Source organism: Penicillium macrosclerotiorum, assembly GCF_028827735.1.
Source record: "Penicillium macrosclerotiorum strain IBT 26536 chromosome Unknown utg000006l_segment0_segment0, whole genome shotgun sequence".
In the NCBI taxonomy this organism is placed as follows: domain Eukaryota; kingdom Fungi; phylum Ascomycota; class Eurotiomycetes; order Eurotiales; family Aspergillaceae; genus Penicillium; species Penicillium macrosclerotiorum.
In genome coordinates, this window is record NW_026643085.1 from 2045595 (window position 1) to 2062274 (window position 16680).

Genomic DNA, 16680 nt, shown 5'->3' on the forward strand with positions numbered 1-16680 from the left:
AAAGAATTTTTATCTTTTGCTCCGGTCTTATCAGACACTATCCGAGATAGGGCGGCAAGTCAATTATTGGCCGGGGTCATGTATCAAGTTCGGGCAAAGTCCGAAAAACAGGAAGATACCCCGCATGATCCAGGCCATAGAATGGGGGGTATTTGGGGTATATTACGGCCTCTATTTTTGAGGACTCGTATAGACGAAATCCTCAAAAATAATAGCTGAGACGCACTCTGTTGACTGTTTATTTTATGTTCCTACATTAAATCTGCTCCTACGTGAAAATATGGAGGAAAAATCCGAAAAGGCACCTGTTGAAACCAGCTCGGAGGAGAAAGACCTACAGTTTGGCAGTATCACCGATCTTGATGAGGGTGAAGTTTTCCTCCACGAGAATGGATTTTCAAACGACACCATTCGGGAACTCCTAGACGATGCCGAGCGCAACAAAGCACTTGTCCGTCGAGTGGATCTTGTATTGTTACCCCTGCTTGCCGGTACATATGTTCTTCAGTATATCGACAAGTCAGCACTGGCATACTCGGCAGTCTTTGACCTGTTTACTTCAACTCACATGTCAAGCAATCAATATAGTTGGTTGGCTAGTATTTTCTACTTGGCTTATCTCATATCCGAGTATCCGTGGAATATTCTGGCACAGAAGACCAAATTAGGAAAAGTCATTTCATGCAATATTATTGCTTGGGGCTCAATGCTTATGATAACCGCTGCTTGCTCGTCCTTTACAGGCATGGCAATCTGTCGCTTTCTCCTCGGTATATTTGAAGCACCTATCACGCCTTGTTTTATGATGATTGTAGGCATGTGGTACACGAGAGAACAGCAACCATTCCGTGCAGGCATTTTTTACAGCTGCAATGGGCTCGGTGCCATCCTGGGTGGAATTATAACCTTTGGGATTGGCCAGATTCAGACAATTTCAGTCTGGAGAGCTATATACCTGATACTCGGTGGCGTGACCGTCGCTTGGGGCATTGTGATGTTTCTGTTCCTACCAGATGATATTATCTCTGCGAAGCGCTTCAAGTTGGAAGACAAGGCCCTTCTGATTGGTCGCAATCGTCTCGGCAGGACAGGGGTGATTAATCGTCAAGTCAAATGGTATCAGATCCGAGAGGCCTTGATTGATCCTCAAGTCTGGATCTTGTTTATGTTCACTCTATGCAACGAGGTTATTAACGGTGGTATTGCAAATTTTGGTAAGCTAATTATCAAAGGGTTGACAGACGATCCATTGAAGACGACGGCCTTGGGAATTCCTATGGGTGGATTCCAAGTGTTCTATATCCTGTCTGGTACATTTGTTGCCTCGTATCTCCACAACTCTCGTACCATTATTATGGCGATTTATCTGATACCCACCATAATGGGGACTTGCTTAATATGGAAACTGTCTCATGAAACTCATAAAGTCGGCGTACTTTTTGGCTACTACATTGTTGGTGCATTTGTTTGCTCGTTGGTTCTTTCGCTACAAATGCCAGCCACAAATTTGGGAGGATATACGAAGCGAAGTACCGGGGTTGCTCTGGTATTTCTCGCATATTGCGCTGGAAACATCATTGGACCTCATGCATTCCTTGCAAAAGAAGCACCGCTGTACCAGACAGGGTGCAAAGTTATCCTTGCCTGCGCCTCGGCTCAAATCGCTCTAGCTATCTGCCTACGAATTTTGCTTATTCGTCGGAACAAGATAAGAGATATGGCAGCAAGAAACCACGAGGGAGCTGGCATTCAATCGGAATATGACGAGTTGGCTGATTTGACCGATTTTGAGGCAAGTAAAATTCGCACTCAGTTTGCGGACCCTCGCTAATGCTTTTCCAGAATCCAAGATTTCGATACGTTTTGTGAAGATTCCGTTCAAACCATTGTAATAGTCGGATAGGGGTATTGACGTTTCAGCACGTTTTCAATAATCTATATCAGGGGAAAGTAATGATTGAAACTCAACATGTGGGACTCCATGTAAACAGCCTTAGCTTATTCCCAAGCCAGGATATGATATTCAAAAAAGCAAACCTGCCAATAAGCGGGAACATACAGTGGAACCCCTGAACATGCCCCTTGCTTTTTCAAGATCAACAAATAAATAGCGCAAATATAGGTCCGCGATTTTTATCCCTTTGCTCCTGGGCTGTATCTTTCTTGTACAACAAAGCTCTCTCACCTGTTCCCGATTGTAAAGTGTCTTCCGACTCCGAATGAGATCCTAACATATCCTCATGGGAAGCGTTAGCAAACCATGCACACTATCTATGTTTTCTCCCCGCTCGCGCTCGCGTTCGCCATCACGGCTGCCGGTCTCCCCAGGCCGCAACTTCCAAGAGCTACAGGAGTCCTTGTTTCTCCATCAAGTGGAGGGCAGGTAGTCCGTAAGTCGTACTTTTTTACCTACACCATAGCATCATCCCACCTGACTACATAATTCAGCTAAGCACGCGGAGCACGGATGGAATTGCCAAAGTTCCAGTAGATGTGCCTATTATTGTAAAAGTGGCGCTTTCTACATTGATGTCGATACATTACGTTGCCAATAGGAAGAGCAAGCCCGGCTTTGGAAAGTGTTTCTTTCAGGAGACCTGAGTCTAAATACTATGTGTGGCACGCCAAGCCTTTTCAAATGATCTGGTTACGGCGATGGAAAGAGCAGTAGGGGTAACGCACCATATTCGCGATTACAAAAGAGGACTCAATAACTATAGAATTTCAAATCATCCATTTTGAGAGGTATTATCAGATTCTTCGAACCGAATGTATTCTGATCGAGTGAAAATCACAAGCCCTGGGGCTAAACCATAATAATGAGCCCAGAACTTCACGATAAGTCTTTTGTCTATTTGAAAAGGTGAAATAGATGTGGTACATAGGACATGAAAGAGAACAAGAAAAAAAAGACATGCTCTTGCGCAAAGGTTCCAAAAATGCAAATATATCATGCACAAAGACAGAGAGCATTACAGCTCATCCTTCTTAGTATCGTCTTGAGGCGTCTCCTTGCCCTTGCTCTTCTTCTCTGACGGCTTGTCCTTGCCATCTTTCTTGGGCTTCTTGCCGCTGCTCTTGGCCTGCTGGCCAGCAGCGGCGGTCATTCGCTCATACATGCGGTTTAATATGCGCTCGAACTCGCGCAGACGGAAATCAATCTCTACAACGGTGAGAACGGGATCATCCGACTCGGTGAGCTTCTCTTGAAGCTCGAGCTGAGTCTCAAGCCAGGGTTTGGTAGACTCATAAACCTTCGTGAGAGATTCAAGGTCATAAGGAGTAAATAATGTATATTTTGGACCGGTGGGCTTGACAGCAGCTGATGGCTTGGCCGCCTTGGTAGAAGACGTGGTGGTGGCGGAATATGAATCGTCGTCAAGGTCATCCAAAGGATCGCCAGAGGTAGCAGGGGTAGGAGTAGAGGAAGAGCTGGTCGCTGAATCCTCGACAGTGGCGGTTGACGTGCTCGAGGCTGATACCGAGGAAGAATAAATATCTTCATCGTTGGCAATCTGGCTCTCGATCAATTGTTTCATGGACTCGGCATTCTTGAGCATGTCCTGCAGAAGCTGGATACGTGCGGGGCGAGAAGAAGATTCTTTTATCCGCTTCAGCGCCGGATTGACAATAGACTTCAAATCCTTGAGCTTCGCCAGGAAGTCGACTGTCTTGGCATTGTCGCTGTCTTCATATAGCCAGTCACTGGCCTTAGTAACCTTCTCTTGCAAGGTAGTCAACTGGTCGTTCTTAACGGCCTTGATGAAATCTTCGGTTTCAATAAGATCTCGGCTGCGATAGATGAACGACTCTAGCTCATTCAAGGCCTCTTCACGTAGCACTCGATCACGATCCGACGAATCGAAAGCCGCGAGACGGGAATTAATACGAGTAAGTTCTGCGGCCGAAGGCGCCTGGGTTCCAAGAGGAGTCGACTTAAGACTAATAGGAATGGTCTCAAGTTTAGTCTGGGTATTAGCCTTGGCGCTTTCCTTGGTAGTAGCAGCAGTCGTAGAAGAAGTATCAGTGGCAGATGAAGTGGTTGAAGATTCCGCCTCGGGCTCGAGAGTGATCGATTCGCTCGCCTCATCCTCATCACCGAGTGGCTGCTGTTCACCCTTCTTGGAACCAAGTCCAAAGAACCCCTTGACATCCTCAACGATTCCCTTCTTCTCAACCTCAACTTCACAGCTGACATCGCCGCTAGTCACTTCAGGAAGACCGTTCACAGGACTGAGGCGGATTGCAAACTTGGTTGTTATGTTGCTGGCCGTGCAACCATGGGTATCCTTTAGCTTGTTCACGGAGGCTGTCAGGTTTTGGGTCTGGACGGTCAGAACAGGTAGACCATTCTCTTCGACCTGTTGGTAGAAGCTGAATTCAAAATCTTCAAGGTTCTTGACAGTAACTTGCTTCTCGGGGCCAACCTGAGACGTGGAGGTGAAAAGCTTCTGGCTCCGCTCCTTACCATCAGAAGCCCATTTCAAAACAACCGGGTACGTAGCCGCATCGCTCGCGCGAATATCCTTGACGCGGAAGCTAGGGGAGAGTGCAGCACCCTTAAAAGCAGCACCAAAAACAGCCGCCTCGTCGGCGTTGACATTGGTGCGGAGCTTCTTAGATGAGCCACAGATCTTCTCGAGTTGCTTCTGGACAAAGGGTGTCCGAATAGCTCCACCATGAAGGACAACGGAATCGATATCGTCAAACTTCAGGCTGGCAGAATCCAAAGCCTGTTCCAAAGGAGACCCAATACGAGCCGCATGTTCAGCCGCCATCTTTTCAAAATTGGCGCGGCTGATCTTGTACTTGAAATTGAGATCCTCGTCGTAAAGTCCCTCAAAGCTAGTTGAAGTTTCTGTGTTTGCGCTTAGTACTTGGCGAATTTTCTCAGCATCCTTCCACAATCTGGACATGGTCTTGCCGTGGGCCTTGACTTGTTCCGGTGTGACCTTGTCCTTCAGTTTCTTATCTTCAACCAGCTTGGCAATCATATCGTTGACAATCAGATCGTTCAGAGAGTCACCTCCAAGGGTCCTATCCCAGCCACTTCCCAAAACATGAATTTCTTGAACAGTCTTGTTGTATTTTCCAACATCCTTGACCTGACGACTCTGGAAACGCAACACGCTGGCGGTGGTCGACCCAGCACCCATATCGAAAACAACATGGTATTCGGGTTTTTCTCCATCAGACACACTCGGGAACTTACGGCTAGTAGCGTAATTCAATCCAACAGCCAGACCATCACTGATGAAAGCCTGGATCTTCAGACCGGCCAGGTCAGCGGCTAGCGCGAGGCTCCGTTTCTCTTCAGCGGTGTAGAAGGCGGGGTAGGTAATGACGACGTCCCGAATATCTGATCCCTTGCCAGCCAGTGCATCTGCATTGGCCTTGACCTCCTTCAATTGCATGGCGAGAATCTCCTCCACCAGGAACGCGTCCTTTTTCTCCGCTTCTCCGAGACGGTTACTGCGCATTGCGACGGAGCCACGGCCATTGGGGGCAGTCTCGAGGTTCAAGGCTGGATACCGGCTCCAGTAGCTCTTGAGAGTCTCATCATTTCCGTCATTGAAAGGAACGCCCAACAGAGTCTTCAGGTTGATGTACACGTCGTCCGGATACCGAGCTGCTAATGCCAGCGCATTACCACCATAGAAACGTTCGGGAAAGGGAGCATCACTTTCTCTTGTCGGCTTGAATGCAATGGCAGCCGACTCCTTGCGCTTTGAGTCCTTGCTAAGCACAATTTCAAGTGGAATTCCGGGTTTCACCAATGCGGCTTTGAAGTATTCGGTGCCGACATCTAGTCCGATAACTGCCGAGCCAGCCGCAGCGGCTGGTCCAGCAAAGCTGATGAGGAAGACCAAGAACGGGAGAATCACGAGGGAGAGGAAAGGCGATGTTGGTAACCGCCGGCGGCCCGGAAGCGCCATGTCTGGAAGCTGCACACTACAAAAACAGAAGGGAAATGAGCTTTTTGGAGCATGCAAAATGAAAGCACATAGTAATCAACATACATCAAAGATAGGCAGAGTTAATCAGACGAAAATCGAACTGCTGAAGCTTGCTCCACCAGATCGCCGTGAGGTGTGTCGGTGGTAACACTGGCTTCGCGCCAGACGGGTTTGCGGGAGTACCTATTGAGATGGCGTCACAACAAAGAGTCCTCGGAGATATTGATTGTCGTTCTAGGGAGGAATGGAAAAAAAGAAAATATCCCACGTCGCTTAATCCATAGAGGCGAAAGGGACACCTGTCAAGAGAAACAAACCCTACGAGGCGGATCTAAGGCCACGGGTCCGATCCCCTGCCCGCCGATGCAGGGTGGTTTGCACTGTTTGGTACATCATTACATAACCCTACCTTGGAACCTTACCTCAGTGGGCCCCCGGTTGCCACAGCCCTAATTCAGGGTCCACCGAAGCATCGACACCGCAAAAGCAGGGGTTTGCAAGAGCACCATCGGACATCATTGCAATTTACGAGAGTAATAAAAGTGAATACCCTGCTTGGCTTGTATAAGTGTCAGATTATTAGAGAAAGTATCAGGATCCCACATCAATTAATGAACTAGTGCATCATATAGTAAGGAACGTCCGTTAGTCGTTATCAAAACCTCATAACATCACCATCACCTGGATATTATGTGCAGGTGATGGTTATTAGAGTAGCATGCCAGGTATTAAGATCAATCCCGATGCTGAAAGAATACAATTTTTTTCGACATTTTTCTTCTTTCCTTTGGCTTGTCCATTCTCTCCCTTCTCTTCCCATCCGTATATTATAGTCAAAAAATGATGGAATTAGCTTTATCCTTTTCAACAGCGAAGAGACAAAAAATATTAGACAAATCAGATCAGAGCCAGAATTACGGCCAATCCTGGGAGGAAACCGGCCATAGACATCTGGAACTGAGAAGTCGCCCCATTGAATGCAGGACTAGTGGTAGCAGCAGGTGCAGACGAGTGAGCCGATGAAGAGTGTGCTGGAGAGACACCCGTCACCGGAACAGTAGTGGGAGCCACACTGGTGGAGGGAACAACAACGCTTGTGCCCGGCAGACTTGTGGGGCATCCCTCAGAGCAAGTGATAACCGAAGTCACAGTAATCGTGCTTGTTGGAGTTACCGGATGAGTCACAGTGCCAGATCCGCTTGTGATCACTGTCCATGTCACTGTACGACAAATTAGAAATTGACTTTAAAGATTATTTATGGTTAGAAGATTGCACATACCTGGAGGGCAGGTGGTAGTGACGTAAGTAATCGTGATAGTGCTAGTAGTATGAGGCGAGCTTGGGGTGGTAGTTTCGCACGGGGTAGATGTGGGTGGAGGCGGCGGTGGAGAGCCTGGAGTACTGGTTTCGCAAGGTGTGCTCGTCTCTGGGGGTGGCGAGGTTGGAGTAGTGGTCTCGCAAGGTGTGCTCGTCTCTGGGGGTGGTGAGGTTGGAGTGGTAGTCTCGCAAGGTGTGCTCGTCTCTGGGGGTGGTGAGGTTGGAGTGGTAGTCTCGCAAGGTGTGCTCGTCTCTGGGGGTGGCGAGGTTGGAGTAGTGGTCTCGCAAGGTGTGCTCGTCTCTGGGGGTGGTGAGGTTGGAGTGGTAGTCTCGCAGGGAGTGGTTGTCTCCGGTGGTGGAGTCGTCGTCTCGCAGGGAGTGGTTGTCTCCGGTGGCGGGGTGGTAGTCTCGCAGGGAGTGGTTGTCTCTGGCGGTGGAGTGGTAGTCTCGCAGGGAGTGGTTGTCTCCGGTGGTGGAGTCGTCGTCTCGCAGGGAGTGGTTGTCTCCGGTGGCGGAGTGGTAGTCTCGCAGGGAGTGGTTGTCTCTGGCGGTGGAGTGGTAGTCTCGCATGGAGTGGTTGTCTCCGGTGGCGGAGTGGTAGTCTCGCATGGAGTGGTTGTCTCCGGTGGCGGAGTGGTAGTCTCGCAGGGAGTGGTTGTCTCTGGCGGTGGAGTCTCAGTTTCGCATGGAGTAGTTTCCGGGGGAGTAGTATGATGGCCTCCTCCGCCACCACCTCCACCTCCGTGGCCTCCTTCATGGCCTCCTCCATGTCCACCGCCGCCTCCGCCGCCTTCACCACCGCGGACAACAAGGTCAGCAGCAGGGTCTCTCGGCAGGACGGCGCCGGAGACCAGGCTGGCCGCAGCGAGCACAAGAATAGTGACGCCTCGCATCCTGTCTAGCAAACGAAAGAAAGAAAGCTAGATTGGAACAATTGACTTCTGCTGTGAGATATAGCAATGAACAGAATATGGTGATAATATCAAATGATATTATGTTGGCCGTTCCCTGGAAACGAAAGACAAATCAGGAACCGTAGCGAGAGAGTTCCTAAGGCAATAGTACTTTCCAGACCGGAAAGAAAACAAAATAACGTTAAGAGGGCGAGGATAGACGGTGGGTTTATATGTTGAGCCACGGGTTATAAGAATACAGGTCAGGGGAGCAGGTGTACCCGGACAACCGAGCCTCGACATCATCAGGGATCACATTCGTACTTGGCTGGGTCCCCTATTTTCGTCTCACTGATTCATTCAGGGCGCCTTCCTCGTCGTCGATTGGTCTGGTGCCAAAGAAAATCCGTACGACTGTGGTACCGAGACAGATACCGAGTATGTGCTCAGTACATGACATGCTTCACTCGAGCCTACAGATGAAGGTAGCACCCCACTTGGGCAGCATGAAAAGCTAACCAGACCTGGCAGGCGCACCAGTAGATCAATCTCTTTTCCGTGTCTTTCCATTCCTTCGAAGCCGGGTCATTGATAAGTACCTTAAGCATCGGAATAGGTCGTGGATGCAGGGCCAAAGTTAGTGGCACGCCCCAAAGCCGGTTGGCTCAGCGACCCTTTGACTCGGGGCAGAGTCATAGTGGAGGTGGCTGGATCCAATAATAGCGTTAGCAGTGGAGGGTTTGGTATCTGGTTTGTTCGATCGACTGACTAGGATAATTGTCGCCAAACTCAAAACGTCGAAAGCACCGACACTTATGCGGAATAGAGATCAAGTCGACAGGCAGCCGATGATGCATAGCCTGGGCTTGGCAGCGGAAGCAGGTCGGTGGATACCTCGTCTTTTTTGGGGCTGGGGGGCCATGGATATCCATGTCAAGGCCAGCTCGTCGACCCGTGTGTTTGCGATGTCATTGTTCTTCGTTGTCCGCGATCTGCCTGCGAGAAACGGACTTCGCTGCCGGGTTGGTTTTCGTTCAATTACAAAATCGTCTGCGCATCATGAGACCTCTTGCTCGATAGCCCAGTCTCGTTTTTTTTGGATTTGTGTTCATCTCTTTGTCTCTCGTTGTTTCCTTTTTTTGACTTTTTCCATTGTTTCTGGGGTTCCAGAGCTTGTATGGTCATTCTATGCCCCGAAATAGACTAGCATAGGTCTCATTTGTTGTCGGTGGCTTCGAGTCTTGATGAGGGGGAAACCTCACGAATCACAAGGGCGCATGAACGACTCTCTGTCAAAGCTCATATTCCGGCGGATGGTCTTTCCACTAGACCCTCCCGATCCATGACACTGGCATTTTTTCCTTTCTTGCTCCCTTTCCTCCCACGCCGAGCTCGGGAAAGGAACCTCCCCCGAGGGATTTTATCGAATTCCATCGGGGTGGTCATTGTCGTCAGGTAGAGTCAATTCAGGAGGCAACCATAAATTGTGATCCGTGTGCATGAGTTTATTGCTTTCATGGCCTCTCAATAATACATAGTTCGAGTCATTGCTTTTGGGAAGGGGTGGGCGACAGCAATGTTGAGTTGTTTATGCCACCTCTTTCAGGGCCCTAGTGAAAGGGAAGTAACTGTATGCCTCTAGTTCCTGCAGTACGCGTCCACCTCCTTTTCCACCGATTGCCATAGCAATGCGATAGATAAATCTGTGGACACTGGGCAGAGGACAGGCGGCATGGTCAGTGTGTGTACCTGTCTAGACTCCGGAATCAGGGTCCGACATCCCACCATCCAGTAGTGGCGGGTTCATTTGGGGGAGTTGCTGGGCCCCCGTAGCCCAGATGGCGGAGACCCCGGCAAACGGGAAATGGGGGTCAGTGGGTACTGGAACCTGGACCTCTCCAGGGGGTTGGGAGCTAACTGCTGTTGTTGTTGTTGTTTTTGACGGCGCTGCGTCCCTGGGGTGGACTCGCCAATCACTCCTGCAGGTAACGTTACATGACTGAGACCAATATCCTAGTCTTTCGAGAAAGGAAAAAAAACAAGGTCGCGAAGCGGATGATGTTAAGCTGACGCCCAATGTGGGCGAGTGGGACAACGCGGGTGCATTGGTAAATTGGAACTAAAGATGGACTAGACAGGGAAGCTGCCGAGCCCCGCAAGCGATTGGCCCGATATCAGCCTAGGTCAGAGGCCAGAGCCGATTCGAGGCCATTGGGAGATTCCATTTCATGATGTCACTCGTGGGCTGAGGGGCGTCCAGGATAAGATCCCCTGGGTGGTTTTTACTCGTGAGGTCTCGGAAGTCCGGCGTGGAGCCGTGGCTTCGCAAAAGTGACGGTCACGGGTTTAGTCACGGGCAATGGCGCATCTCCCACCTACCATTTCCCCAGCCCTCAGTCACTCTCATTAGATCAATCTCACGGCCCGCAACACGTTGAATAGAAGTGGTAGGGGACGGTTGCCAGTGTCGTTCTTCCACTCCCCTGGGAATTGCCAATTGGTCTAGTGTTATCCCCAATTGTACGTTCAATCTGACAAGAACAGGGGGGTTTGGAAGCAGTTGGAGGGGAAACGAATATTAAGTCTTGCAAGCCCAACCTCCTTGCTATCCCGGACCAGATTGACATTGGGTTCAACGGTGTCCCGAGTTTCGATCATCCTCTAGCGTCCAAAAGGAAGGATCGCGAGCAATCCGCAAAGAGCCAGGGTTCGAATGAGGGGCTTCACCTCGTCGCCCAGGGAAACAAGGTCCCGTCCGGGACAAATACTGTACAGCCGTACAGTAGTACATTATTCATACTGTCTATACATCCAAACTATGCTGGTTGGCCACTCTAGGGCACTTAATTGAAGACGAAGACAGAGAAAGCAAGCAAAAATGGAACTGTCTCACGCAGGATTCGAGGCGGTCTGCACCGTCTGGTTTGTCTTAAACCCAACAGCCACAAGTTCGTTACGTGCCCCAAGGCAGGAGGCCCAAGCTCATTATTGATCACGTCGTTCATAACATGGCCCAAGATAATCCTAGGCGGCACCACCCGAAAGAAAAAAAGAAAAGAAAAGAAAAGAAGCACGGAGGCGTTGATAAATTTCGTATTTTCTAGAACTTAAGAGGTCTTTTTTGATCACGCTCCATTTTCTACCATAATTGAGAGACAGCAGTCGCTCTTGTACGCCCATGGATGTACGCCAGCCGAGGAGACCAAGATACGGAGTATAGGGCGATTCGAAGCCGCATGAACGTTGGAAAGCGAAAACTGGGAATTCGGTAAACACTGAATATCTCGATTGGGTTAAGTCCATCGGCCTACTTCGGCTAGAGGGAAAAATCCGATTGTAGCAACGGAAAGGAAATTAGGACCGGGCAAAATGAAGTCAGTGCAAGTCAGTGCTGACCCTCTGAGACCTGAGGTTCGTCGTAGTCTACTCATCAATCATCGTCATCGTCGGTGCCACTGCTCCATCCGGTCTCATAGCATTCCCTGATTTCACCCAGCCCATTGACCAGTGCCTCTCGTTCGTCCATCGACACCATACGCGCGGCGGAGGCCTGAATCTTCTTGACTCGCTCGGCAGTCCGGGTCGAAGCGGTCAATGCGGTAAAGACGCTCACTCCGTCAGCAGTGGATGAGGAGGCGGCATACATGCCGTGCGGGAAACTGTCAAGGATGGGTAGGGGCAATGGGCTTTGGTAGCTAAGACAAAGTGAATGGCCCTATTAGCGTGGATCGTTTTTAGAGACCAGAAAGATAAAGATGAGGAGCCTTACCTCCAGAGCATTGGCTCCGAGTTATACAGTCGCAGCTTACGTAGATGCCCAATGTCACCCTCAGAGGACTGAGAAGGTTGAGTAGGCTCGCAACCTCGCATTACCTGGACTTGGTTGAAAATAGTTGCGTTCTTACTCTCGCCATCGTAGGTAAAGTCAATGTCAAACTGAGTTTGAGCTTTGGGCTGCCCGTCTTCCTTACATGACGGTGCATTATCACTGCCGGCCTCAGGGTTGATAGTCGCCTGCAATTCAAAGATATTGTGTCTGCCATCATCTCCAGCCAACGATGCTTCAAAGTCATCATGGGATCGAATTCTGGATGGCAGAGTGATGGTTTCGACTGCCGAGCTCAACAAAGCTGTTTTTTGCCACTCTGAGTAGCGGTCCACATTGAGATAGCTGGGAATCCTCTGTGGGATATCAATGAGCGGAACGTAAAGATTGGACTGAGAAGATATCGAGTAGAGAGATCTGGCTTTGTTGACATCTCGTTTGAATTGATGATGCTGTATTCATCTTATGAGTAAGCCACCCTTTTGTATATTATTTGGAGCCAGTATGAGCTGAAGACTGAAAACTTACCCGCTGAACTCTTGAACCATCTTCAAGGGCCCAAACCCAAATGCTCTTCTTTCCATACTCATCTCGCAATCTATCGATATACCGAGCGGCAAACCCACCCCAGGCATCGTCGGATCCAGTGAACAGCTGTACTGCCCGCAGCTGATCGCATTCTTCCGCGAATGGTCTCATATCTCGGTCCAGAAGGTCATGTTCTTTATCAAGGTCATTGAAGAGTTCCTCGCCAGCATCCCAGTCCTCAAAGGGCATCATCTGCGAGTTCAGTTCATACTCGTTGAGCTGGACAATAGACCGCGGGTGGTAAAACACCCGGTTGTAGTCGGACCAGTACCGCACCGTTTCTGATGTGAGTTGCGGGGCCTCAGTACCTTGATCTAAGCTTTTTTGGTAGTCGCTTTGTGGAATAGGCGCTTGCTTTTGTACAACCTCGAGACCATCCCTATGGGTTTGTGAGCCCAAGTATCAGGTACGCGGCATGTTACGCGGGGTTTGACATACCAAAGACCCTGGCCTGCTACCGCATCCTCACTCAGCTCATAAAGCGCATTGTACTTGCGCAAGGTTCCAAATCCACCTTTAAGATCATAGACCACAGCTCGAGGGGTGTATGTCTCCGACCCATCTGCCCCAACTCCAGGTCGGAAATGGACGTCATGATCAAGTAGCGACTCTTCACCCTCATTATATGTGAAGTAAGATTCCTAACATATATATCAGGATCGGAGCGCCAAGAATATGCGAAAAGGATTGAAAATTACCTGGAGATTCCAGAAATGTGTCGCCAGGTAGTTGGCCCTCTGCCCCAACTGGAGTGTGACAATCTCATGCATTGCTGAGATCCCACGACGAGTTTCTCGAAATTCGCTTCCTCACATGCGGCCAGTCCCAACGACGCACAGACACTGACGTCCACGGGGCAAACGAGTCTTGACCGGGACTAACCCGAAGGGGAAAGTAAACCACACGTGATGATTAGCACCTGTGATTGGTCATATGATCGTGTCCAGGGCAACCGACACGTGATTTTCCCAAGAGGGCAATAAACAACTGAATGTGTGGGTGCATGAAGTCTCTCAATCTCCAAGCCGGCCGATCTGGTGAACACCAACTCCGACTCTCTGCATCCATAGCGCCCTCATGACTTCTTAAAATCCCTCAAAGACAGTCTATAATATTCCCGCCAGCGCTGCTCCTCATCCGATATGGAGTCCCCAACGCGTCCCATCTTGAGCCCCTCAAAGGTCCTCCATCCGGTGTCTCCGGAACGAATGAATCAACAAAACACAATCCCTGCCTCACCATCCCTCCCCTCCGATCTCCTAAACCTCCATCATAAAAACACAAAAGGTGTTTCGGAGGTCCAGGCCAAGGTGGCCTTTCTGAACAGTCTTTCACGAGGGGGCAGTCCTGTTGCCCCCTCTCAGTCAGCAGCAAACACCGCTGCCCTCCAACGAGCCATCCTCGGTCGCGAGGAGGCAGAGTCTGCATTAGTCTCCGTTCAAGATGATCTTGCCGAAGCGCAAACACGGGAGCGCCGAATTAGCGAACGACTGGAATCGTTGTTAGAAGAGTTACACAATGCCAAAGAGCGCCAGGCTCACGAACGCTCGATCTTCGAAAAGGAGATTCGAAAAGCCCGAAAAGAGGCATTTCGAGCAGGCTCAACATTGGTCAAGCTTCAAGAAGAATTGAAGCATTCTAAATCCGAAGCCAAGGCATTGAAAGATGAAGTTGCGACAGAGCGCGAGTCAAAGGATAAGGCAAAGCAAGAAGCATTCGAACGCGCATATGCACTTGCTGGCTTGACGGAAGAAGTGGAGGTATTGAAAGGCAAACTGCGATCAATGGAAGCCAGTAATCATTCCACTTCTTTGGAAGTTAGAGCCCATGAGATTCGCAAGGAAGATTTTGGCAGGCTATCCATCGCTGAAGGTGATCTTGCTTTCTTAACGACACCACGGAGACCGAAACGTGCTGCGGTTGGCTCCGTCAAATCGCCAGCTCCTGAAATTGAATCTGAGGAGAGTGCAGAAGCTACCCCACCTAAGAGACCACGACTTTCAGAATGCACAACCACTGCGGAGGAGACGGACATTTCCACTACTACCATTTCGCCACCAGATTCGAATAATGAGATGATAGAGGAGTTAAAGGAAGAATTGGCTTATGAACAGCGTCGTCGTGTTGAGGCAGAGGAAATGGTTCATTTTCTGAACATTGAATGTCAATTCGAACGTTGCTCTTGCCGGCTCGCCGAAAGCGAAGGCCGCCGGTATATCTATGATGCCGATTATTTTGAGAAGTTCCAAAGGCCCCAGTTGGAGGCAGAGGCAGAGGCGAAACGCGAAGCCGCTCAAAAAGCTCGCGCTCATCACCAACTTGAGAATTCTCATCTCCAATCCAGCCATACGCCAGAGGTTGATCCTCCTACATCCCTTAATTATCATCATCAGACCGAACCCGTCATTAAGCCTGAACCAACCGACCCACCAGAGCAGACGCCAATGCCAGAAGAACCGTTGGTCACATTCTCTCCAGAGACTGGAACATTCAAAACGTTTCCCTCGCCTCTTCGCGATAATGCCAGAGCACGCCGAACCGATTCCCTTGCATCGCCTGAATTGCCTTATCCCAACACCAGCACAGATCAAGATTGGAAAAACTCGACAGCTTCTTCGAATTTTCACGTGAAGTCATTCACTCCATGCGAAGAACGAAGCTCATCTAGGCTAGCTCGTGCTACTGGTCTCACCGAGCAGGCTATCGATAAAACATATAACCCACCAGAGGCTGCTGATGAGGCAAGGCCCGCAAAATCTGTTGTGAAAGACCACCACCACCAGCCCACCTACCCAGCTACAAAAAGAGTTCCTCTCCGCGAGGCAGCAGAACCTCAGAGCTCCTCTTCGGGCTTTGTTTCCGATGCGCCTATTAACCGTGAGGAAGCCCTTGCCCAGATCAGAGCTCGTCGCAGTCGTGCACGGAGCAAGCAGCGTTCGGTCAGCGAAAATGAGGCGAGTCGCCATTCTGCGGGCTCTACTAGTACGACCCCAGGCCGTGGTCCTCGACGGGTTCCTAACCTTCAGACTGGTGCGAAAAGCGAAAGTGATCTATCGGAGCGCAGAGACTTGAGCGCCCCAGTTCGTATGTTCCGACGGTGATAGAGTTCCCGGTTCCAATTTCTTGCGTATAGGAAACCCTGGAAATTCTGGCTTCGATATGCCCGGCCAATCATTCTCTCTTTTTTTTTTGTTCTCAAAATACCCCCTCCGGCGCAGGTGCATGGAAAGTTTGTTATTTTTTTGTCTCACATTGGTTTTGGTACCAGCTACGACTATGACCTCTCCTGCATCTTTGCAATAATCATTGTGCTTTCTATTGTTACGAAATGACTATTACTTCTTAAGCTATGGCGTTTTGGGTGACGTTTAACCTATCTTGCATTTCCTGCTGGTCTGATACTTTCTGCTCCCTGTTCTTGGATGTTTGTCTTACACTTGAATCATCAGAGCTCTCCTTGCCCATTTCATTTGTTTTGTGTGTGTGAGTTTGTATATAGCCGATGTGGATTTTTACCAAAATGGGATTTGCCAATACATAATATGTGTCTGATTTGCTTAGAAGTTCTCTAAAGGCCAAAACATGGGACATAATATACTCAGACACCACGTAAGGCGCAGTCCCCCTTAAGTGCAGAGATTTGTTCCCCTTACAGTATGTGCTTCACCTTGACATTGATGTAAGCCCCCTTCTAAGCAACCCCCCAAACAGTGGTAAATACTAATTCAATATCAATTTTATTTGTAATAGTTCTATTGAATTGGCGATTATCAACACTGGAAGATATGCGAGCGCCTCTTACCTCATGTCAACGCAGCACTTTCACAACGACCAGATTTCGAGGCTTCCTTGCATCAATGGGCTTGGCTCCTTTCCAAAGGCGCTATCTACTCGTGACAAAAGAGAAATACAGCAGATTAAAGGCAGATGGTGTTAGCAACTATGAGTGCACAGGAGCGGCTGTTAGAGTTCGAGCGCCCGGAAAGCCTTCCAATGCTACAACGCGATCCATATCCTATATCAGCTCAAACAAGTCACAAAAGGCTGGACCTCTTATAGTAAGAATTCTTGATATTTATACAGCTACTTTTGCGTTAC

At 49.4% G+C, this 16680-nt stretch overlaps 5 protein-coding genes across 5 annotated transcripts; 2 read left to right on the forward strand and 3 right to left on the reverse strand.

Moving 5' to 3' along the window:
• Window positions 1–280: 280 nt before the first annotated feature.
• N7462_006020 (putative MFS transporter) lies at window positions 281–1831 on the forward strand (the record flags this gene model as incomplete). Its single annotated transcript, XM_057077738.1, has 1 exon — window positions 281–1831. One exon carries the CDS (start codon window positions 281–283, stop codon window positions 1829–1831), a length of 1551 nt encoding a protein of 516 aa, XP_056933318.1.
• Window positions 1832–2972: 1141 nt separating this feature from the next.
• N7462_006021 (Hsp70 family protein) lies at window positions 2973–5936 on the reverse strand (the record flags this gene model as incomplete). Its single annotated transcript, XM_057077739.1, has 1 exon — window positions 2973–5936. The coding sequence occupies one exon, from the start codon at window positions 5934–5936 to the stop codon at window positions 2973–2975; it is 2964 nt and encodes a 987-aa protein (XP_056933319.1).
• Window positions 5937–6854: 918 nt separating this feature from the next.
• N7462_006022 (uncharacterized protein) lies at window positions 6855–8168 on the reverse strand (the record flags this gene model as incomplete). Its single annotated transcript, XM_057077740.1, has 2 exons — window positions 6855–7177; window positions 7238–8168. 2 exons carry the CDS (start codon window positions 8166–8168, stop codon window positions 6855–6857), a joined length of 1254 nt encoding a protein of 417 aa, XP_056933320.1.
• A 3430-nt stretch (window positions 8169–11598) lies between these two features.
• Window positions 11599–13352, reverse strand: N7462_006023 (misato family protein; the record flags this gene model as incomplete). Its single annotated transcript, XM_057077741.1, has 5 exons — window positions 11599–11863; window positions 11938–12446; window positions 12523–12961; window positions 13021–13223; window positions 13281–13352. 5 exons carry the CDS (start codon window positions 13350–13352, stop codon window positions 11599–11601), a joined length of 1488 nt encoding a protein of 495 aa, XP_056933321.1.
• A 372-nt stretch (window positions 13353–13724) lies between these two features.
• Window positions 13725–15683, forward strand: N7462_006024 (uncharacterized protein; the record flags this gene model as incomplete). Its single annotated transcript, XM_057077742.1, has 1 exon — window positions 13725–15683. One exon carries the CDS (start codon window positions 13725–13727, stop codon window positions 15681–15683), a length of 1959 nt encoding a protein of 652 aa, XP_056933322.1.
• Between the last annotated feature and the right edge of the window lie 997 nt (window positions 15684–16680).